At 43.4% G+C, this 24986-nt stretch overlaps 1 protein-coding gene and 2 non-coding genes across 3 annotated transcripts; 2 read left to right on the top strand and 1 right to left on the bottom strand.

The window, feature by feature from the left end:
* Positions 1 to 586: 586 nt before the first annotated feature.
* On the bottom strand, positions 587 to 9131 carry LOC132390441 (oocyte zinc finger protein XlCOF6-like). Its single transcript, XM_059963052.1, has 2 exons — positions 9072 to 9131; positions 587 to 3206 (listed from the first exon to the last, which is right to left on the bottom strand). The coding sequence occupies exon 2, from the start codon at positions 2463 to 2465 to the stop codon at positions 1410 to 1412; it is 1056 nt and encodes a 351-aa protein (XP_059819035.1). The 5' UTR covers positions 2466 to 3206; positions 9072 to 9131; the 3' UTR covers positions 587 to 1409.
* Positions 9132 to 21928: 12797 nt separating this feature from the next.
* trnaa-agc (transfer RNA alanine (anticodon AGC)) lies at positions 21929 to 22001 on the top strand. Its single transcript has one exon. It is a non-coding gene; the product is annotated as a tRNA-Ala (tRNA).
* Positions 22002 to 22500: 499 nt separating this feature from the next.
* trnay-gua (transfer RNA tyrosine (anticodon GUA)) lies at positions 22501 to 22586 on the top strand. Its single transcript is given in 2 exon segments — positions 22501 to 22537; positions 22551 to 22586. It is a non-coding gene; the product is annotated as a tRNA-Tyr (tRNA).
* The last annotated feature ends 2400 nt before the right edge of the window (positions 22587 to 24986 follow it).

Here is a 24986-nt window from a genome sequence, read left to right as displayed (position 1 = left end):
TCAAACTTATCACCAGAGTCTAACGCTGGACCCCTTTGCTGAAATCTCTCTATCTTTTCCAGCTCGAACAGCCTCTGTCTTTCTGCTTCCTCCTTGTGTTTTTCTGCTTCTTCTCTCTGTTTTTCTGCGTCTCTCACCTCAAACTGCCTTTGCCTTTCCGCAGCCTCCATCTTTAATTTTTCTCACGTACAGGAGTTCAAGCTCACTAGGTTTACTTTTAGGATACACCTACAACTCCTCCACTTTAAACAATCCCTCAGATACATAATGTTCAGCTATTATCCTCTGCACCTGTGCCCTCCTCATTGTTAATTTCAACATAGCAAGTTTTAACCTCCGAGCAATACTCAACAACTCAACCTTTCTGGCGTCCTCTAATGCCTCAGAGGTTGGCGCTTCCACAAACCTATCAGCATCTGCTGCTGATTTTCCACACACAAATAAATCAAAAGGGATTTCCCCAATGAAATCGATAATTAATCAATACGCCCCAAACCTGTTCATATCCTGGACGCAGGCCCCAATTTTGTTATGAATCGTTACGCTTTAGAAACGAACTAGCAGCAATAGATATACGTGGAGTCTGTTTTTGATGTTAAAACTATCGTTATTAGAATCTACTTTTAATATAGTAACTTAAGCAAGATAAACAAAAGTGAACATTGTTATGTATATATATGTGTGTAAATGTAACTCCAAAACTATTGAGCTCAGGGGAAACAAGGCTTGGTCTTGAGATGGTAAAGTACGAAAGTTCAATTCAACCACAGAATAGGTGATGAGAGGGAGATATTTGTAATCCTGGGTAAATGTTAAGAGAAGGCAATTATGTCAAATTCCACAGGTTCCATGGTGGTAAAATGAGAGAACAGTCACTGTAGATTTTATCGGTCGTGTTCCAAATCCACATACGAATTACCACCGAAAGTGACATGTCAAAAGTGGTATTGTCTTCGAGTGAATTACCACACCACAACTAGGCAAGGGTTAACACATAAGTGGTCTTCACAGGATACCCCAAATCCGATCCACTCCCATGGATCAAAAGAGGTGACAACCACACATTCGATGTATGCTGAAATGATAATTAACCCACACTTGTGGGCGTAGGGACATTCTAAACCATGAGCTTTGGCCACTATTTCCCTTGTTTTGAACCTTCCATTTTTCATCCTTCATCTCCGTCTCACTCTGAGTGTCCGTGTCCTTGGTTAAAATTAAACAAGCTGCGAGCGATGTAAACAAGCTGCAAGTCAGACTGATTCACCTTCTTTATCTCTCTCTCTTTCTCTCAAAATGACAGTCCACAGTAAACGAAACCTGGGGAATCATAACAACGGCCACTCCCCATTGTGAGCTTACTGGTGTGCCAGTAGTTGGGATGACTGAGCGAATCCTTTCCCACATTCTCAGCAGGTGAATGGCTTCTCCCCAGTGTGAACTCGCTGATGACTCTGTAGGTGGGATGACTGAGTGAATGCCTTCCCACAGATTGTGCAGGTGAATGGCTTCTCCCCAGTGTGAACTCGCTGGTGTCTCTGTAGGGCGGAAGAGTCACTGAATCTCTTCTCACAGACTGAGCAGGTGAACGGCTTCTCCCCAGTGTGAACTCGCTGGTGTTTCAGTAGTTTAGATGACAAAGTGAATCCCTTCCCACAGTCTGAGCAGGTGAACGGCCGCTGCCCGGTGTGAACTCGCTGGTGTGCCATTAGGCTAGCTGAAACAGTGAATCCCTTCCCACAGTCTGAGCAGGTGAATGGCTTCTCCCCAGTGTGAACTCGCTGATGACACTGCAGGTTGGATAACAGAGTGAATCCTTTCCCACAGACTGAGCAGGTGAATGGCTTCTCCCCAGTGTGAACTCGCTGGTGACTCTGCAGGTAGGATGAATCAGTGAATCTCATCCCACAGACTGAGCAGGTAAATGGCTTCTCCCTAGTGTGAACTCGATGGTGTCTCCGTAGGGTGGAAGAATGAGTGAATCCCTTCTCACAGACTGAGCATGTGAATGGCTTCTCCCCAGTGTGAACTCGCTGATGACTCTGTAGGGTGGAAGAGTTAGTGAACTTCTTCTCACAGACTGAGCAGGTGAATGGCTTCTCCCCAGTGTGAACTCGCTGGTGTCTCTGTAGGTGTGATGACTCAGTGAATCCCTTCCCACATTCTGAGCAGGTGAACGGCTTCTCCCCAGTGTGAACTCGCTGATGATTCTGCAGACTGGATGACTGAGTGAATCCCTTCCCACAGACTGAGCAGGTGAACGGCTTCTCCCCAGTGTGAACAAGCTTGTGTCTCTGTAGCGTGGAAGAGTGAGTGAATCTCTTCTCACAGACTGAGCAGATGAACGGCTTCACCCCAGTGTGAACTCGCTGATGTGTCAGTAAGCGAGAAGATAAAGAGAATCCCTTCCCACAGTCCGAGCAGGTGAACGGCCGCTCTCCGGTGTGTACTCGCTGGTGAGCCATTAGGTCAGATGACCGAGTGAATCTCTTCCCACAGACTGAGCAGGTGAAAGGCTTTTCCCCAGTGTGAACTCGCTGGTGACTCTGCAGGTTGGATGACTGTGTGAATCCCTTCCCACAGTCTGAGCAGGTGAACGGCCTCTCCCCAGTGTGAACTCACTGGTGACTTTGTAGTATGTATGAATCAGTGAATCTCATCCCACAGACGGAGCAGGTGAACGGCCTCTCCCCAGTGTGAACTCGCTGGTGACTTTGTAGTGTGTATGAATCAGTGAATCTCATCCCACAGACGGAGCAGGTGAACGGCTTCTCCCCAGTGTGAACTCGTTGGTGTCTCAGTAGTTCAGACGACCAAGTGAACCCCTTCCCAGTCCGAGCAGGTGAACTGCCTCTCTCTGGTGTGAACTCGCTGGTGTGCTATGAGGTCAGATGATGGAGTGAATCCTTTCCCAGAACTTCAGCAGATGACTAGCCTCTGCCCGGTGTTAATTGATTGGTGTGTCCACAGGTGGGCAGACCGACTGAATCCTTTCTCACACACAGAATAGATGAATGTCCTTGCCCAGTGTGAACTCGCTGATGTACCTTCAGTTGAGATGACCAAGTGAATCCATTCCCACTGTCTGAGCAGGAAGGATATTCGATTGAATCCCTTGCTCTGCTTCTTAAATATCCGGACAGAGACAGCAAAACTGATATGCCATGACTGAGCTTTCTGTAGACAAATTCCTTCTCGTTTTTAACCTGTGGAAAGATTTACAAAATCCATCAATGGGTTTAGGACAACATTTCAGATGAGATTACATGAGTTGCCAAGGTTTGATCTGGTATCACACTGTTACAGTGAGATTGAACCCAAGTTGGACAGAGAAATCATCTCCTGACTGGGCAGAGTGCTGGTATCTGGAATGACCATCAATTCCCTGATACTCTTCCTGTCTCTATCAGAATGGGGCATTTCTGCCATCTCCAATTTGAGCATTAGCTCACTTTGACTCTCTCCATTGGTATTATTCCCTGCTCCTGCTGAGCTGCATGGGTGCCTGGCCCCACAGTAACTGAAACAGTCTCACACAAATAGTGTTTCTTGACATGCAGCTGGGATTTTCTTTTATGTATTATTAACTTAAAGTGCCACAGTTTTAACGACATATAAAAAATTCCTGCTGAGATGAATGGTTGGTCCGTACAGCTGTTAAAAAGGATTTGGAGTGAATTTTTGTATTATTTCAGGTTTTGGTCACAGTACAACACTGAAACAAGCTCTTTCAGCCATCTGGTTTGTGCTGAACTATTTAATCTGCCCACTCCCATACCCCTACCATCCAGGCACCTACACAAACCTCTTAAATATTGAAATTGAGCTTGCATGCACCACTCGTAATGGCTGCTCATTCCACTCCCAGATGACTGTCTGTGTGATGAAGTTTCCCCTCATGTTCCCCTTAATGTTTCACCTTTCACCCTTAACCCATGGCTTCTGCTTGCAGTCACACACCATCTCAGTGGAGAAATCCAGCTTGCAGTTACCTCCATCACAATCAAGTCTCTGCTAAATCTCTAATTTTCCAAGGAATAAAGTCCTGACCTGTTCAATCTCTACTTATAACCCAAGTCCTCTAGACCTGGCAACATCTTTGTGAATTTTCTCTGAACTCTTTCAACTCTTTTACATTTTTCCTGCAGCTTGGTGACCGAAACTGCACAAAATACTCCAAATTTGGGCTCACCAATGTCTGCTGCAAGTCAACATAACATCCAGTTATTGTTGTCAGTACTTTCGTTCCTGAAGCCCATTGGGCTGAAATCTTGCTTTCCATCACAATCTAACTGTGACATCACTTTCAGTGAATTAAGGACTTGTATTCCCAGGTCGCTTTCTTTTCCAACACTCATCCATGCCCAACCAGTCACTCTGAAAGACCTCCCTTGGTAGGTCATACCAAAGTGCAACACCTCATACTTGTCTGCATTAAATTCCATTTTCCATTTCTCAAACCATTTTCCCAGCTGGTCCAGATCACACCGCAAGCCATGATAGTCTTCCTCACTGTCCACTACACCACCGGTCTTGTTGTCATCCACAAATTTGCTGATCCAGTTAACCACACTATCATCCAGATTACTGATATAGATGACAAACAACAACAGATCCAGCACTGATCCCTGTGGCAACCACTAGACACAGGCCTCCGGTCAGAGAGGCAATCATCTGCTACCACACTGTGGCTTCTCACAAACACCGTGTCTCATCCACTTTACTGTCTCATCTTGAATGTTGAATGACTGAACCTTCTTGACCAGCCTCCCAATGAGACTTTGTCAAGTGCCTTCCTCGTCGATGTAAACAACATCCACTGCCTTGTCTTCGTCCACTTTCCTGATAACTTCCTCAAGTAGCTCCATGAGACTGGTTAGACATGACCTACCATGCATAAAGCCATGCTGTCTATCCTTAATCAGTCCACATCTATCCAAATACTTATATATCCGGTTCCTGCACATATGTCCCAATGACTTTCTCACTACTGCTGTGAAATTCACCAACATATCACTTCCTAGCTTAATTTTAGAGCTTTTCTTGAACAGTGGAACAACATTGTCTGTCCTCCACTCCTCCAGTACCTCACCTGTCACTAACGATGATTTAAATATCTGTGCTTGGACCCCGACAATTTCTGCACTTGTCTTCCACAGGGTGCGAGGGATCTACATTTCAAGCCCTGGGAATTTATCCACACTAATTTGCCTGAGACAGCAAAAACCTCCACCTCTGTAATCTGTCCATGGTCTCTGAAGTTGATGCTGCTTTGCCTCACCTCTATCGACTCTGTGTCCATCTCCTGAGTCAATACGGATGCAAAACTGCTATTTAAAACCTCCCCCATCTATTTTGTCTCCCGTATAGATTACCATTCTGATCGTCCAGAGTGGGCATGTTTCTGTTCTGACCTTCTCCATGTTTCTATGACAGAGAAGCTGGCCAAACCTGACTGGAAGGGGAATCTGGTAGGAGTGATGATGGAGCAGCAATGGCTGGAGTTTCTGGGAGCAACTCGGGAGCTGAGTGATAGACACATCCCAAAGAAGTGGAAGCATTGGAAAGGCAGGAGGACAGAACCTTGGCTGAAATGAGAAGCCAAAGCCAACATAAAAGCCAAAGAGATGGCAAACAAAAGAGCAGAAACTATTGGGAAGCTTTTAAAAACCAAGAGAAGACAACTGAAAAAACTGTCGGATGAGCTCACGGTGTGGAATTATGATATTGCAGTCATTAATGAGTCTTGGTAGCACCCAACAGTCTGAGGTATTTAGAGGAACAAAATATCTGGGGCCTCAATATCTCTTGAAAACCAAGGTTCCCTGCACCAGTTACCTTTCAACTTTTAGTTTTGCAGGCACATACAAACTCTACACCTGCAAAATTTCACTTCTGAAGAACTCCCACTCACCAAGTACACATTTGCCAGAAAACAGCCTGTCCCAATCCACACTTGTCAGATCCTTTCTGTCGCCAACAAAATTGACCTCTCTCCAATTTAGAATCTCAACCTGTGGTCCAGACCTCTCTTTTTCCATAATTACTTGGAATCTCATGGCATTATGAGCAATATTCTGTGTCACCAGCCCTAGATCATTTCCTAACAGCCTATTGCACATTTCTACATTGGGAATTCTACATTCCGATTATGGGCACATTTGACAAACTCTACCCCCAACTAACCCTTTTACGGTATAGGAGTCTCAGTCAATATATGGAAAATTAAAATCACTTAATATATCAAGCTTTGTTTCTTGGCATAGTCTGCGATCACTAGAGAAAAATTTGTCGCTCTAAATTCCTCAGACTGTTGGCTGGAGCCAAGTTCCTGTAATGGCTACAATATAATAATATATGTTCCATACACACTGGTTGTCTGGTGACAAATACACAACAGTGCTCTTTCACTTCAGAGCACTGAAAAGTTTGAAATAGGGACCTAAATCCTAAGAACTTTCTACAGGGTTACAATTGAGAGTATTGTAACTGGCTGTGTCACTGCCTGGTACGGGGACTGTACTTCCCTCATTCGCAGGACTCTGCAGAGAGTGGTGCAGACATCCCAAAGCCAGGACCAGCAAGCTCTGGGACAGCTTCTTCCACTAAGCCATCAGACTGACTAATTCATCCTGATTCATCCTGTATCTCTATGTTATGTTGACTGCCTGTTGTACACACTATTTATTATGACTATAAATTGCACATTGCACATTTAGTCAGAGACGTAATGTAAATGTTTCTTCTCCTCATGTATATGAAGGATATAAGTAATAAAGCCAATTCAATTCAATTAACCCCCTCCATTATTTGTTCTGTCATTCTGGCTCCCTCCCTGCCTGCAACTTTAGTTTGACTCTCCCACTAGCACTTGCAAGCCTTACTACTAGGACGTTAATCCTCTTCTAGTTATGTTCCCCTAACTATCGAATCCCTATCACATCTTTGACTTAGCTCTGCCAGATAATTCCTCCTACAACAGTTTCTAAAGTGTCCCACCCGTTATTGTGGAAAAGCCAGGTGTTACAAATTTCAAAGCCTTATAAATACCGACTCCACAAACCTTGGCCCAACAATCAGCAGCCATGGGCTCCGCTAAGTCCCTGCCTAGCACTCTGAAAATTAAAATACATAATGCCCACAAAGCAAGAGAAGACAGCAAAGAGTTTTCAGTTAGCCATTTCCTTAGTTCGTAATGTACTTAAGAAATGTCAGGTAACAGGAATGGTGGAGGTCATTTTGAGGTCTAGAAGACCAAGAAGTCCTTCCGAGAAAACTGCTCGTAGGATTGCTAGAAAGGAAAATCAAAACATCCATTTGACTGCAAAAGACCTTCAGGAATATTTAGCAGACTCTGAAGTGGTGGTGCACTGTTCTACTGTGCAGCGATACCTGCACAAATATGACCTTCATGGAAGAGTCATCCAAAGAAAAATTTCCTGCATCCTCACCACAAAACTCAGCATCAGAAGTTTGCAAAGGAACAAGCCTTATGCATTTTGGAAACAAATCCTGTGGACTGATGATGTTACAAAAGAACTTATTGGCCACGATGAGCAATGGTATGTTTGGAGAAAAAAAGGGTGCAGCATTTCATGAACAGAACACCTCTTCAACTGTTAAGCAAGGGGGTGGATTGATCATGCTTTGGGCTTGTGTTACAGCCAGCTGCATGGGAATATTTCACTGGTATATGGAAATTGAATCCAATTAAATACCAGCAAATTCTGGAAGCAAACATCACACCGTCTGTAAAAAAGCTGAAGATGAAAAGAGAATGGCTTCGACAACAGGATAATGATCCTAAACACACCTCAAGATCCACAATGGACTACCTCAGGAGGCACAAGCTGAAGGTTTTGCCATGGCCCTCACAGGCCCCTGACCTAAGCATCATCGAAAATCTGTGGATAGACCTCAAAAGAGCAGTGCATGCAAGACGGCCCAAGAATCTCACAGAACTAGAAGCCTTTTGCAAGGAAGAATGGACAAAAATCCCCAAACAAGAATTGAAAGACTCTTGGCTGGCGACAGAAAGTATTTAGAAGCTGTGATACTTGCCAACCGGGTTGTTATTAAACACTGACTATGGAGGGTGTCCAAACTCAGGCCCTTTTCCTTTTTTATTATTTTGAAACTGTAAATGATGGATGCAAAAGAGTAATCTTGCTTAAAATATTAAACAATGTGTCATCTTTAACTTTATGCCTTTTGGAAATCAGGTCATTGTTTTACTCGCTTAGCTGTTCTCAGGAACAGGAATTTTGAGCAGGGGTGCCCAGACTTTTGTATGTCACTGTGTGCAATTTTCTTACTAAATGATGCTTTAAAAAGTCAGACTTCCAAATATCACTCCCCTTCTTCCCACTTGCAAATTCTCCAGCAAATTTTGCATCACCAAAATGCAAACAGGTACAACCAGTTCCTGTATTTTACATAAATATTTCCACTGAACCCTCCCTCAAGTGATGGACGGTGATGAACTCGGTTATGGCAATGCCAATGAATATGAAGGGAAGGGCAGCAGTTTGACTCACTAGAGTCTGGCACATTTGTGATTTGAAGGCTACTTGTTGCCCAGGACAAAGGTGTTTGATATCATTATGTACCAAGACAGAACGGGTCAAAACATGTCCTCAGGTGTAGAAAAGTCCAGAACAAGAGGAGGTAGAACAAGCAACACACACAAAATGCTGGAGGAACTCAGCAGGCCGGGCTGAATCTATGGAAAAGAGTACTAATGCTGTTCCAGCATTAAAAGAGTCCAGCTTCTGCAGATTTTCACTTGCTGCGGTTGGAGATAGAACAAAATTGATTTTCTCAACAGCTGATAGAAAGATTTTGTTCTCTTTTTCCGAGTTCCTAATCCTTGCATTCAGATACCTGGAGCTCAGCTCCGTCTGTGAGATCTATCTGGTCCCGTTCCCTGATTAGCCGGAAGCTCCCCGGGGCCCGTGTACGGATCGTGGGGCTGAGAGAGAAGAAAAAATCTGGCCTGTGCTGAGTTTGCGGGCGACAGCCTCCGGTTCTCACAGCAATTGTCACCCAATTAGAGTCAGAAAAACCCTTACCTTTCCGATCCTCCCGACATTTTGTATACTGCGCGCATGCGTATTTATCGGAGACGGCTGCGATCCTGACGCCTGCGCATTTGATCGGTGCTGCAAACGACAGGGAAATTTTAAACGCGGTGATTTATGGGTAAGTATGGTGCCATTAAAAGATTCTGCAGGGACCGGTTCCACGTCCATATCTCAGTTTTTTTTCTGTGTAGAAAACTCAGCAGCTTTCTTAACGCAGAAAGCGGCTCCCATAAACGATACACTCAATATCAACAAGCATTTCGTGTTCTGAAACAGATCTGAAACAAAAGAGATTCTGCATTTGCTGGAAATACAAACATGCACACACACAAAATGCTGAAGAGGCTCTGCAGTTCAGGCAGCAACTAAGCAGAGGAGTACACAGTCTAGACATGCTCAAGGGGATCGGCTTAAATGCTGCCCATTTATTCCTCTCCACATTTGCTGCCTGATCTGCTGATTACCTGCAATGTTTTGTAGAGATTAACCATTTTGTTTTTCGATTAACCAGTTTCCAAAAGTTTCTCATGTTTCCTTCATAGCCACATCCCGCTGGTCTGGTTCCTCTTCCTCCTCCTGTTCGTAACCTCCAGAACCCATCTCTTTCCAGGGCCCCAAAGCCCTGACTTAGGCTGGCAACTCTTTGGCCTCTTACTCTGCTCCATCGAAGATTCACTCGCTCGTCTGCTGTCAGGCTTTAGAGGCGCATTGCAACAACCCGGCTGTCTGAGGCACAGTCCTTTGAAATTAGTGAAAATGACACAAAATTTGAAAAGAGCAGGGAAAAAGTTTAACCACCTTAGTCCAGAGCCCTGGGGAAGGTCAAATACTCAGCGAGATCATCCTGTTAATTAGCCTGGGGAAAATCATGCAGGAAATTCATGCAGGTCTATAAGATGATGAGAGGCATTGATCGTGTGAAAAGTCAGAGGCTTTTTTTCCCCGGGGCTGAGATGGCGAACACGTGGGGGGCATAGATAAGGTGCTTGGAAGTAGTTCAAGGCAGATGTCAGAGATATATATTTTATACAGATAATGGTGGGTGTGTGGACTGCACTGCCAGCGACGGTGGTATAGACGGGTACAATAGAGTCTTTTAAGATAATCTTAGACAGGTACATGGAGCTTAGGAAAATAGAGGGTTCTGTGGTAGGGTAATTCCAGGAATTTTCTAGAGTAGGTTACGTGGTCGGAACAACATTGTGGGCCGAAGGGCCTGTAATTTGCTGTAGATTTCTCTGATTCTAAGAAATTCAAGGGAAATCTCTTCTCCCACGGAGCGGTGACAAGTTGCAACAGGGAGTGTGAGATGTAAATTTTAAAATACTGATATGGAACAGAAACCTGGGCATGGAGCAGATAGACCGAGTGGACTCTCTAGTGTACATTGTGAGTTTGGCAGTGACAGTAAGTACCTGCGACATGGGATTTGATACAGAATTGATTTATGTTTCACAGATCCACAATATTAAACAGCAGCCCAGTTTAAGGCTAACATCAGCAGAACAGACTCCTCCAATGCTCAGTGACCAGGGTTCAGTCTTGGGTGCGATGAGCAGCCGCAAGAACTGCAGGATCTGACAGTAACAGTCCCTCATGACCCTGCAGCTGCCTTCAGTCACCGTGATGGCTAAACATTTAACACGGAGCTGATTTGAACTTCCTCCCTGATGTGAAGTTGCTGGTGTTGCAGCAGCTGGGATGATTGAGTAAAACTCTTTGCTCACTCCGGACAGAAATGTGGCCTCTATTTATTGTGAACTCACCGGAACATCACAAGGTGGGTTAACTGAATGAGTCTCTTCGCACACACGGAGCAGGTGAACGGCCGTTTCCCAGTGCGAAGTTGTAGGTCACGGTCTTCGGTCTCGGCCCGAAATGTTCACTGTTCGTTCCCACGGACGCTGTCCAGCCTGCTGAGTTCCTTCAGCATTTTGTACCTGTTGCTTTGCCCACAGCATCTGCAGTGTACTTTGCGTTCAAGCTCTGGTGAACTGACAGATACAGCGGATCAAACGTGCTGTTGTGTTTGTGATTCCCATACACAAATCCTTTGACTTTTGTACACTGTTAAAGGTTTATAAAGCACGTCAGTGGGTGAAGGACAACACTTCAACTGCAATTATTTCAGTCTCCATGGTGCCTACTGATAAAAGCACTGTCACAGCTCAATACAAATTGGAGTAACAAAACTTCATCTTCTAACTGGCCACAGTTCCGACATCAGGCATAACATCAAACTCGCCACTTCCCTCTCTGTATCAAAATGGATCATTCCTCCCCTTCATCGGTCTGTGACTTGGCTCAGTTTGTCTGTCTCCTTCGCATTCTGAGCATGCGCCACACACCCACTGCGATCACATTTTATTTATACGGCTGTGACTAGAGACTTTCTGATTATTATGACCCTCCCGGCATTTGACGGTGGTAAACTCAGAGTCAGCAATGGTATTGAACATCGGGAGTAGGTGATTAGGCTTTTTCGTTGGAGATCGACAAACTGCCGGTAGTGTGTGGCTGGATGAGTGGGTCGTTTTCAGACTGGAAGGAGGTAGCGTTTGGAGTACCCCAGAGATCAGTCCCTGGCCACAGTTGTTCACAGTTTAATGTCCTGGCGGAGGGAGCGAGATGTGAGATGTCCCAGTCTGCTGGTGACGCAGAAAGAGTGGAGTTGGGGGAGGGGAGGCTATTCACATGCAATTTCGTAGCTTTGCAATCAGTACATAGTGCACTGTGGGGCTGCAGTGGCTGGTTCCAATCTGCTAATTAATCAATGTTGACAACACTTCATTGATCGGCCGAATCCCAAATAATAACGAGGCAGCCTACAAAGAAGAAGTCATCACCCCGACACAGTTGTGTCAAGAAAACAACCTCTCCCTCATTGTGACAAAAACAAAGGAGCTGGTTGTGGATCACAGGAGGAATGGAGACAGGGAACAAATTCAACATTTCCAAGTCTGTTATTGACACAAAATGCACATTTTAATATTGATCATGACACAATGTATTTTATATATCGATAATGACATAAAACAATTTTTTTATAGATTGTTACTGACAGAGAATCGGATAACTTGTGTTCCCAGTGTTATCTGAATGTACTTGCCTGTGATGCTGCCACAAGTCAGTGTTTCTCTGACCCTGTACCTTCCCGTACTTGTGCACTTGGCAATAAATTCAACAGGACCTGAGAAATCTCAGGGAGATTTGATTAGTGATGATCATCTTGGCAGCTCGGTAGGTCGAATGTATGCGACAGTACACTGTTAAATGCAAAACCCTGAACAGTGTTGATGATCAGAGGGATCTTAGACTCCAAGTTCATCGCTCCCTGAAAGAGACTGCATAGATTGACCGTGTGGTTAAGAAGGCAAATGGCATGGTTGTCTTTATCAGTTGAAGCATTGAGTTCAAAAGTCGGGAAGTTGTGTTGCGGATGTTACTGTGACTGTTTCTTTAAGAGCGCCGGCGTGAGGAGGCGGGGCTATGACGTCAGTCACAGGCTGACAGCGCTGACTGTGGACTGAACCATAAGAAAGAGAGAGAGAGAGCGATCTGCAGACAGGCAGTCGGCTAGTCTAAAGAGAGAGAGAGAGAGAGAGGGGGACTGGAAAAGCTGATCGCTTCAGTTAGTTGCAGCTGAGGCTTGGAACTCTCCTATGCCCACAAGAGTGGGTTGATCATCGGTACAAGGAACCACAACGAACGTGTGTGGCTGTCACTTCGTATAATCCATAGGAGTGGATTGTGAAATATCTTGTGTTAACCCTTGCCTGGGTATGTTGTGTGGTAACCCCTGGAAAACGGTATTCCTGTGACAGGTCACTTTCGCTGATAACTCGTATGTAGAAGGATTCAACGGATAAGAACTTCGACGACGATTATTTTGAAGTAACGGCCGTTTCTCTACGTTTCACCCTGGATCACAAATATCTCTCTCCCATCATTTACTAGGTTACTGAACTTACCTACTTTTTTGTTCCCTCAGGCTTGATAGTCTGGGAATTATATTTACACATAACACTGCTAACTTTCCTTTATTTCATTAAGTTACTATATTATAAGTAGACACGAATAAGGAGAGTGGTTTTAACATCAAAACCAGACTCCAGTGTGAAGTCTATTCCTGCTGGTTCGTTTCTGAAACGTTACAGTTCGTAACACAGATTATAAAACTAGTTAGACCACATCTGGAGTGTTTCATACAGTTCTGTCGCCCCCATTCTCGGAAAGATGTCGGGGCTTTGGACAGGGCGCAGAAGAGGTTTACCAGGACACTGCCTGGATTAGACGGCATGAACTATAACGAGAGGCTGGACAAACTTGTATTGTTTTCTCCACAGCGGAGCAAGCTGGGGTGAGATTGGATGGCCGTTTATAAGATTACGAGAGGAATAGATAGAGTGGACAGACGATATATTTTTCCTGGGAGTTGAAATGTCCAACACATTTAAGTTGGAAGCAGCTGTGAGCGGCAAGTTTTTTTTTTGTTTCCACAGAGTGGTGGGCAGCTAGGGTCACTGTCTGGGGTGGGAGACCCTCCACCGTCACGTGATCCCGTCTCCTGTTCACGTTTTTCTGCAGATCTGTAGCATCTGCTGGACACTGCTCTACGTGTACGTGTAGCGTCATCTTTCCCCGTTCAGACAAGTCAGTGAGATCCGCATCTGTCACGTCCTCTCATTGTGGGTGGACAGAATATTTTTTTTTCTGCAATATTTTCAGCATGTTTCATTCCACTGTTTTTATCTGCTGAAGTGCAGCCAATGTTTTTGGGTGTCTGACCCGTTTATGTGAGAATTTAGCCTGTTCTATTTATCTGAGTTTCTCATAAATGTGTACAGTTCAGTTAAGCTTCACTCCACTACTTCCAAAGCAACAACCCGGTCAGTCAAATCGTTCCACACAATTAAAATAGCTTATTACATTTCTTAATTTTTTTAATTTTTGTCCTATTTATATAATTTAACAATGTAATATTTATATTCTTATTTTAAATCACAATTGTGAAAACCTGTTCTTATGAATTAGGTTCTACTGCTGCCGCAGAGACAACGAATTTCATGACATATGCCGGTGCTATTAAACCTGATTCTGATATTGATATGGGAGACCCACCACCAGTCACCTGATTCCAGTTACCGCAGATCGTAATGTGAGATTGAATCCTTTTCCATATATTTGCTTTCCACAGAAATGACAACAGTTGAGTTTCCTTCTGAGGTTCCAGAGCAGAAGCTCAGTCTGTCTAATATTTCCACGTAATTAAAATGGGAAATTTGTTTATTCTCATAACATACTGAGCTACAGTGTAAATCTTGCCTGCCGTACCATCCACACCGATCGATATATTTCAATAGTACATTAAATAGGTTATGTTCGTCCTGTTATTTCTTCTTTTATTTGGAACAATAAGATTTAATAAGTATCACTTAGAAAAATCCAAAAAAGATGGTGGACTTGCACTTCCTAATTTAAGACTGTATTATTGGGTGGTGAAAATTAGACAATTATGTTTTTGGTTGTATTGGCTTGATAAGAACCAAAAATCATTATGGGTTGATTTGGAATTAAAAGCTGTTAAACAATTTTATTTAAATTCAATTTTAGGAGCTCCATTACCTTAACAGCTCTCTAAAATTCCAAATTTAAATCTTTACCCGGTTATTAAACAATTCCTACGGATTTGGGTTCAGATCCGTAAATTTTTAAAATTTTAAGCAATTTAAGTTGTCTAGTTTTTTTCATCGAAACTTTTCATTTAAACCTTCAACAACTGACTCTATTTTCTCCCATGGAAAAATAAAGGGATCCATTCTTTTACAGATTTATTTTGTAATGGTCTATTGATGACCTTTGAAGAGTTAATTAACAAATTTTCTCTGGCTCATACACATTTTTTGCAATATGTTCAGGTGAAATATTTTTTACAACAATGTTTACCTAAGATTCCATATTTACAAGAATCTGATTTGTGGTAAACCATTTTGAAATTGAATCTCGTCGTGTAAGTTTCCATTAGCAGATTTTATAATTTATTTTTGTTACACAAAAAGAACCTATCACTAAAGATTAAACAAGATTGGGAGAGAAAACGTAATATGACCTTTGTTAATGAAGTTTGGCTTCGAGTTTCGAAAAAAACGTAAATTCTTCTTCTGTATGTGCCAACCATTGTTTATTTCAATTTAAAGTCGTTCACCGTTATTATTTAACAAAGGAGAGACTATCTAGAATATTTCCTAGTATAGACAAATGCTGTCTTAGATTTAAAACTGAAGTAGCTACTTTGTCGCATATGTTCTGTTCATATTTTTCATTAAAATCGTTTTGGAAATCTTTATTTTCTGCAATTCCTAAAGCTCTGAAAATTAATTTACAACCTAATAGATTGACTGTTCTATTTGGAATAGTTCCACATCATAGTCAGAGTATTTCATCTTCAGATCAACATGTAATTGCATTTGTTACACTACTGACAAGGTTGTTTTCTTAAAATGGAATGATATTTCTTCCCCTACATTAACTGAATGTTTATCTCAAGTGATGTTATGACTTAGTTTGGAAAACAAAATGGACGTAGAACTTTTTGATCCTCGATTCAATTTTGAAAGAAGATGGGGTTCTTTTACCAAATATTTTCATTTAATTTGTATTATGCTATATTGGTTCCTTCCGGGTTGTTGATTCCTAATGGTTTTTCCCCTTTTGTTGTAGTTAGTGGGGTTTTTTCCTAATTAGATGGGGTTCTTCTTTTCCTTTTTTGTTCCATTTTTATATTTTACGATCAGTTTTTTCAGCTTTATTAATTGTATACATATTAATCCATAGGTTTTGTCTCATTTTATAGCTGTAGAAGATTATGTACCAATAAGAACGATTCTAAAAATGAAAAATGAAAATGATAAAACAATCACTGTAACAAAGCATTGCGGCTGCAGAGAAAGCGCAGTGCAGATATACATATGGTGCAGGGTCACGTCGAGTTACATTGTGAGGCCGAGTCCATTTTATCATTCATTTGGTTTATAAACACAGACAGGAAGCCGTCCTTGAGCCGGGTGGTTCGCTTTAAGGCTTTTGTATCTCTTCCCCGATGGGAGAGCGGGCTTGCAGCAAGAATGTCCAGGTTATGAGGTTTTTGTGTACATGGCCTGCTTTTCCGAGGGAGTGGAAGTGTAGGAAGAGTCCATGGAGTGGAGGCTTGTTTCTCTGATGTTCTCTGCTCTCCAAAGTTCTCTGCAGTTCCTTGCAGTCATGGGCAGAGCAGTAGCCATACAAAGGCGTGAGGTATCGACAAGAAGCTCAGAGACCTCGGCCTTCACCCTGCCTTGTGTAGCTGGATCCTGGTGATAAGAGTGGGCTCCATCTCCTCTGTCTCGCTGACCCTCAGCACACATACCCCACAGGGTTGTCTCTTTGGCCCTGGCATTTACTTTCTGTGCACCCATGACTTTTGTTGCCACCCACAGCTCCAGTCTGCTAATTAAATTTGCTGACGACACTACACTGACTGGCCTAATCTCAAATAATAACGAGGCAGCCAACAGAGAAGAAGTCATCACCCCGACACAGTGGTGTCAAGAAAACAACTTCTACATCATTGTGACAAAAACAAAGGAGCTGGTTGTGAATTACAGGAGGAATGGAGATAGGGAGCACATTCAACATTTCCAAGTCTGTTATTGACACGAAAAGCACATTTTAATATTGATCATGACACAATGCATTTTATATATTGTTAATGACATTACAATGGCATTACAAGGACCAGTGTTTGAGTAAATGAGACTCACCAACTTTCTCTTGACTGAATCACTGGAATCTCCGAGTCAGATGGGTTCTCTCCAGTCGGTGCTCTCAGTCCCCGGGCTGGTTCACTTGTTGCTGTTCCCTCGTCTTCAGTCGTGGTTTGTTTCCAATAAATCTCTCACTGCAGGTCTAACTTTAACATGAAAGATAATGAAGCACGTTAACAATGAAAAGGAGGACCAAACATATCTGCTTAATGTTACTAGGAACAAAACTCACTGAAATTTAAATAGTTGGGAGTGAGACAGAATGTGCCCAGAAGAACCAGTTATGCCAGTACCAGTCAGACCCAGTTGTGAAGAAGGCCCCCCCCCCCAATATTCCCTTTAAACTTTTCTCCCTTCATCCTTAACCCATGTCGTCTGGGTTTTTTTCTCCCCTAGCCTCAGTGGAAAAAGCCTGCTTACATTCACTCTATCTATATCCATCATAATTTTATACACCTTTATCAAATCACCCCTCATTCCCCTACGCTGCAGGGTATAAAGTCCTAAACTATTCAACCTTTCTCTGTATCTCAGTTTCCCAAGTCCCGGCAACATCCTTGTAAACCTTCTCTGCACTCTTTCGACCTTATTAATATTATTCCTGTAATTCGGTGACCAAAACTACACACAATACTCCAAATTCCCCCTCACTAATGCAATATACAACATCACTATTACAGCCCAACTCATATACTCAGTACTTTGATTTATAAAGGCTAATATACCAAAAGTTCTCTTTACTACCCTATCTACATGTGATGCCACTTTTAGGGAATTTTGTATCAGTATTCCTAGATCCCTCTGTTCTAGTGCACTCCTCAGTGCCCTACCATTTATCTTGTATGTTCTGCCTTGGTTTGACCTTCCGAAGTGCAATACCTCACACTTGTCTGTATTAAACTCCATCTACCATTTTTCCAGCTGGTTCAGATCCCTCTGCATGCTTTGAAAACATTCCTCACTGTGCACTACACCTCCAAACTTTGTATCATCAACAAATTTGCTGATCCAATTTACCAAATTATTATCCAGATCATTGATACAGATGACAAATAACAATGGACCCAGCACTGATCCCTGTGGCACATCATCAGTCACAGGCCTCCACTCAGAGTAGCAATCCTCTACTACCACTCTCTGACTTCTCCCATTCTCAATTCCCATTCAAATTTACTACCTCACCATGTATATCTCGTGGCTGAATCTTCCTAACTAACCTCCCATGCGGGACCTTGTCAAAGGCCTTACTGAGGTCCATGAAGACAACATCCACTGCCTTCCCTTCATCCACTTTCCTTGTAACCGCCTCGAAAACCTCTAATATATTTGTTAAAGTAGACCTACCATGCACAAAGCCGTGTTGACTCTCTCTAATACGTCCCTGTCTATGTAAATAATTGTCGATCCTATCTCTTAGCACTCCTTCCAATAATTTACCCATGACTGACATCAAACTTACCAGCCTATAATTTCCCAGTTTACTTTTAGAGCATGCTTTAAACAACAGAACAACATGACATTTAAATATATCTGTTAGGGTCCCTGCAATTTCAACATTAGTCTCCTTCAGGGTCCGAGGGAATACCCTGTCAGGTCCTGGAGATTTATCTACTCGCCTCAAGGTAGCAAGCACCTCCTCCTCTTCTATCTGTATAGGTTCCATGACCTCAATACTTGTTTGCCTTATTTCCATTGATTCCAAGCCATTTTTCTTAGTAAATTCAGACACAAAAAAAACATTTAACATCTCCCCAATTTCTTTTGGTTCCATGCATAGTCGACCACTCTGATCTTCAAGAGGACCAATTTTATCCCTTAACTATCCTTTTGCTATTAATATACCTGTGGATGCTTTTACTATCCATCACCTTGAATGCCAACGTTACCTCATGTCTTCTTTCAGCCCTCCTGATTTCTTACGTAAGTATTTTTTTGCAACGCTTGCAGAGTTATTTAGGCCAGTTAGAAGAGTGGGTTGAACGATGGCAGATGGAGATTAATGCTGATAAGTGTGAGGTGCTACATTTTGGTAGGAATAATCCAAATAGGAAATGCATGGTAAATGGTAGGGCATTGAAGAATGCAGTAGAACAGTGATCTAGGGATAATGGTGCATAGTTCACTAAAGGCGGAATCTCATGTGGATAGGGTGGTGAAGAAATCTTTTGGTATGCTGGCCTTTATAAATCAGAGTATTGAGTATAGGAGTTGGGTTATAATGTTAAAACTGTACATGGCACTGGTAAGGCCGAATTTGGAGTATTGTGTGCAGTTCTGGTCACCGAATTATAGGAAAGATATCAACGAAATAGAGAGAATCCAGAGAAGATACTAGAATGTTACCTGGGTCTCAGCAACTAAGTTACAGGGAAAGGTTGAACAAGTTAGGTCTTTATGCTTTGGAGTGCAGAAGGCTGAGGGGGGACTTGATAGAGATATTTAAAATTATGAGGGGGATAGACAGAGTTGACGTGGATAGGCTTTTTTCCATTTAGGGTAGGGGAGATTCAAACAAGAGGACATGAGTTGAGAGTTAGGGGGCAAACGTTTAATGGTAACACGAGGGGGAATATCATTAATCAGGGAATGGTAGCTGTGTAGAACGAGCTTCCAGTAGAAGTGGTAGAGGCAGGTTCGGTAATGTCAATTAAGATAAAATTGGATAGGTACATGGACAGAAAAGGGATGGAAGGTTATAGTCTGACTGCAGGTCAGTGGGACTAGGTTAGAGTATGCGTCTGGCACAAACTAGAAGGGCCGAGATGGTCTGTTTCCGTGTTATAATGTTTATATAGTTATATGGTTAATATTCGGTGGGACATCTTGTTGAGGCAGCGAAAGTGTGGAACGGGCTTCCAAAGGAAATGGCGGATGCGTGAACGATTTCAACATTGAAGAGGAGATTTTATCCGACATGAATGGGAGGGTTGTGGACGACATGGTCCAGGTGCAGTGTCCACGGGACTAGGGAGAGGATCAGTTCGGCGCTGCAGGATGAACAGAAGAGCCTGTTTCAGTGCCGTACTGCTCGATGACTCTGTGACCAAATGCCACTGCGGGATGTTCCCCAGCGGGGTAAGGGTACTCCCGTCAGGCTGGGTGTGGCGGGGCATCAATATGGGACCGCTGACCATTTCTCTCAGAGTCTGTTGTAGCCAGAAATAATTACCGCATTTTTGAGCAATTCTACTCACTGAGTTAAGCAGTGATTTGGCAAAACAACATATAATATTCCACAAAGCATCTTGGATTTATCCTCTGAATTTGGCGACTCTTGATTTGGCCTTGAGTAAGCTCAGAAACTCTGGTGACTGAATCACTGAGCGACCGGCGCGATGGTGAAAGAACTTATCATGTAGGCAGCATCAGGAGAGGAATAAGGACAGTTGCCTTTTCGGGTCCGGACACTTTATCTCGACTCTTCACAAAATCCATGGCATACAGATCTTCGGGGAGGGGATCGCTGCGCACAATTAGCCATTTTATTCTCATGCACATAGAAAAGGGTTCGACAATTAGTGCCAAAATCCTTCCTGATTTACCATCAATCCGCTTTCCCCGGCACTCAGATAGTTGCGCGGCTCTAATCTGAAGCCAGTGCACGCCCGGAAGCTCAGTTCTTGATGCTGGTTCATAATGCTGCGTTCTTTCCAATGCGTCTCTCCTTGGACCGTCACTCCGTTCCTGATGTGCTGTAGCGGAAGTGACGCAATTGGCCCGTTGTAAATCATATTTCATGAAATGCCAAGGAACCCCGGCCTCCTGATTCTCCATGTTTCTCTATCTAAACGCGAGAACAGCGTGCTTCAGGAATAGCTCGGTTTAATTATGCCGATGCTTTGCTGTGTCCGTGTATTTATGCCCCATTACGCAGTTCATCTCTGTTTAGCTTTTAATCCGCACTTTTTCCCCGAATCAATTTCTTTCTCAAGTTCAACTTCGAAAATCATCTCGTGACTCTGTAACATATTTAATATCATTACTGCTATTTATTTGCATTAAAACCGGTTTTGATACAATATATTCTGTTTTCTCTGTCTGCTACAGCAGTTGACAATGTCTGTAATGCTGGGGTCATTGGTTTGCATTTCGCGCTGCATACTTGCCAACCTCTGTGTTTGCGACTGACTCCGCTAACAGTGCAAACTGTGAGGGTTTGCGCCAGAAATCATTCATGTTAATGTCCAGTAAAGAATAAATCACCGCAAGCAAAGTGACAGTGAATCACATGAAAGGTGCGTCATCACGGGGAATTAACGAGACAGAGACTCCACTCGCAATGTGAGAGTGGAATCAGCGCTGATGAGGTGGACTCACCCACAGGATTACAGACTACTGTCGTCACCAGCGATGCGCAGATAATTACACGGAGTAGTTTGAAAACCTCGCATCAAGTGTTGCGATCCCAGCATCGGCCGTCTCTTGAGGCTTCATGACAGGTGTTGCGTTCAGTTCAATGAAATAAGGCGTATTATTTCCCCACTGGCATTACGGTTCGTTAGAGCACAGATACTTTTGCTAATTAGCGGTAATTAGCACCAGTCACTGTACAAGTTGTTTTCATTATTGGTGACCGATTTTCCCATAAAATACGACATTTTGAGCTTCAGTTACATTGAGGACGGAAACATCCAGACGCGGTAGACTCTCAACAACGTGTAATCGGTGAAGAGTTTTACCCTGCAGGCGCGAATGAAATTTGCTCTCTGGGCTTTGTTATAACTGTTTGAGTTCATTTACTGGCTATTTTCAACTTTTATGATGTTTAGAAATTGACAACATTCCAAACAGAACAGCCTTGGATCAACAATGTTTCCAGGCAGGGAGATTTGTTACACCTTCATTGTAATTGTCGGTATCCCGGGTAAGTACCTTTCGATTACTTATACGGAAGCAGAGACCTCACGCCGCGCTCAGCTACTGATGAGTGAGTGAGTGTGTGTGCCTGTCTGTGAGCTGCTGATTGTGCATCTGTGAACAGTGGCAGGCATGCAATGATGTTTGTCCAAAGGAGCAAATTATAGGAGGTTAGCGTGACGTGCTGGGGAATTAGCTCAAATGGTAGAGCGCTCGCTTAGCATGCGAGAGGTAGCGAGATCGATGCTCGCATTCTCCATCGACATTTTGTATTCAGAGGATTCGTCGCATCAAATCCCTGAACTTGGAATGCACAAAAGATGTGGTTGTGCGGAACGTGTCTCTGTCAAAGGGTCGGGAGAAAACGTCGTAGGTTTGCTGCGTTGAAAGCAGATAGGAGGAAAAGCCGGCTGGCAGCTGGTGTTTCAGTAATGCATGAGCTGCAGGCGACGATTCAGGCATAAATCAGGTGAGTGGTTAGAAGGACATTGCCCTGGTTACTGGGTGAAAAGTGAAAGCTGAGTAACCTTTGATTTGAACGGGCGAGGGCGATCAAAGAGCTGTGTTGGAATCGTAGTGTCCCTAGAATTGTCAGAAGCGCGGTGATCGGCGTCATCCCGTGGCCTGTGGCTCCCAGTGCTGGAAGGACGACATAGTTGCCACAGGCAGGCTTTTGCCATCGGTCGACAGATGCCGGGCTGAAATCTGCATAATGATTGTCGGTAGGAGCCAACGTGGAGAAACTTGGTGTCGCTTTTCCTTCGATAGCTCAGTTGGTAGAGCGGAGGACTGTAGAGGAAATGGAGTCATCCTTAGGTCGCTGGTTCGATTCCGGCTCGAAGGATCAGGACTTTTACAGCGCCCATCATCAATTCCATACCACAGCCTCGCCATGATTGAAATTCCCCCGCGAACGTGGCATTTGTGGACAAGCAGCTGAAATTTCCTTTATGCCATGTTAACATCATTTTAAAATTATGCTAAAATCTTTCGACATCTTTAGTAATATTATAATGAAATACTCTGAATTTAAGTGCATTAATGAATATAATCCATAAATGTGTTAAACACTAAACGTATCACATTTACAATGAAAAATTTCAGCTTCAACGTATGTGCATTGTCATTGTTTTCAAGTTACAACACTGTCACAAATGGTCACAATAAAGACAGAATAGAAGTCTTACTGTTAAGAAACCACCAACGTCGTCCCGTCAGAAAATTTCACTGTTGCATCCTCCCTGTCAATTGTGACTGCCTGACAGTGTCTACGTGTCTTGTGTGTTATGTTTTGTCATCGTTTGAATTGCATATTACAGATTTAAACAACATTACAAGTGCCGAGCACTTTTAAGTCCGGGTAACAATCTTCTGCTCTGAGCAATGGTTTGTCTCCGAAGCAGTAAAATAAAACAGAGGGAAGGTTACTGCGGTGCAATATCTTGTTTTCAGAATCTGACCTTGCAATCGAATAGTAACTCAGACTTTCGGAAAGAAGTCAATTACACTACTCCTCTCCTTGGAGATACCGCGCTTGGAGTTCTGTGAACAGTCTTGGACGCCCTGTTATAGGAAAGGCAGAAGTCCGCTGAAAAGAGTGCAGTCAGTATTTACAAAGATTTGCAGGGACTCGCTGGATTGAGTTACAGGGAGAGGTTCGGCCGAGTGGCATTTTATTGAGGGCAGAAATGTAGCTGGATCACGAGCGACGTTTCCTCACATAGAAGTTGCTCTGTGTATTGAACAGCCTGAAAAAGGAAATGGGCGTACAGAGTCGTTAACAATATTTGAAGTACACATGGACAGTTTGACGAATGTGACCCAATCACGAACAACTGTATCAGGTGGCCATGTCGGTCGGCATGGAGATATTGGGCCGAAGGACCCGTTTCTGTGCTCCATCATTCCTGGACTCTGCTCATCGCTGTTGCATCCGTGAACGTGAAGCGATTAATGTGAGCATGCGCTACTGTAAAACGCTTTATGCTGCGGTCACGTGTTCAAACAAACAAAATATCTTTTTACTTCCACTGATAATGTCCAGCAGAGGTTTAATTTCAAGAGAACAATTGACGGCTGCATTTCTGCCAAAAATGCGTTTGCATTTCTTTATTCTTATTTTTGGTCTATTTTTTCACTGCAGTTAACCTTGTGGCGATCATCATTCTCAGCCGAGGAAACTGCGGTCTCTCCACATCCGTCACGCGGTACCTGGTGGCGATGGCTGCGGCGGATCTAATGATGGTGATTATAGAAGTCCCGTTCTACCAGATGGGTCAAGCAAACGGACCGTCTGTTGAATCCGCTACTTCCTTTCTTCCTCATTTTGACCCTCAATGCTCTGACCGTCAGACAGATACTGGCGGCGAACTGAGTCCGCAGGGGACTGAAGGGACGGGGAAATTGTGGGAAACAGCGAGATCCGGAGATGGAGAGTCCGAGACAATCCATCATTCTGCTCTTCAGTCTGTCGGCGAGTTTCCTTCTATGTTGGGCGACAACCACTCTGGTCTTCATTCTCATGCGATGCCTCTACACAGACCGGGAAACGTCTATTCGGCTTTTTCAGGCACAGTTTGGGGTTCAGTGATTCAGAATTTCAGCAGCTGCACGAATACATTTATCTACGGAGTGACCCAGACCAGATTCAGAGAGCAGGTGAAAATCATTCTGCTCTCGCCGGCTACTTTAGTTTTGAAATATTTTAGGTCTGTACCGCTCAGATGAAAGGGTCAAATAATTTACAAATTTCGAAATAAGATACCGCTCTGCAAGTACATTAATGAATTGAACTGCCTGAAAAAGTTACTGTTCGCAGCATTTCTGCCTTTCCATTATTTCAGAAGTAAAATCATTTATTTTTCTGTTACAGATTAGATTGCTTGTCGTTTCTGTTCGGAAAAATGTATTTTACCTTGCACATTAAATCACCCTGATATCCGGGATTGAAAACACGCAGATCCATTGTCGAAGTGTCCATTTTCAAAATCTTGCTAGTGACCTGGCCGTGTCTGCCAATCCCGACGTCCCTTCTCCTTCCCTCTTGTTCCGAATTCTCCCTTTTATTTAAACTTCCGGTCTGTCTGCTATACCTGTATGTAGCTGGGAGAATAATTGCATCTTCTCTGTCCGGATGAAGCTTTCTAGTTTCAGCAAGAGTCGAATCCTACAGTCCGGATGAGATGTAATTCTTCACCGGCCCAACTTCGCTCTAATTTGATAACATATCGGGACACATTTCCTA

This window comes from Hypanus sabinus, unplaced genomic scaffold (assembly GCF_030144855.1).
Source record: "Hypanus sabinus isolate sHypSab1 unplaced genomic scaffold, sHypSab1.hap1 scaffold_898, whole genome shotgun sequence".
NCBI lineage: Eukaryota > Metazoa > Chordata > Chondrichthyes > Myliobatiformes > Dasyatidae > Hypanus > Hypanus sabinus.
This window is presented reverse-complemented; position numbering and strand designations above follow the sequence as displayed.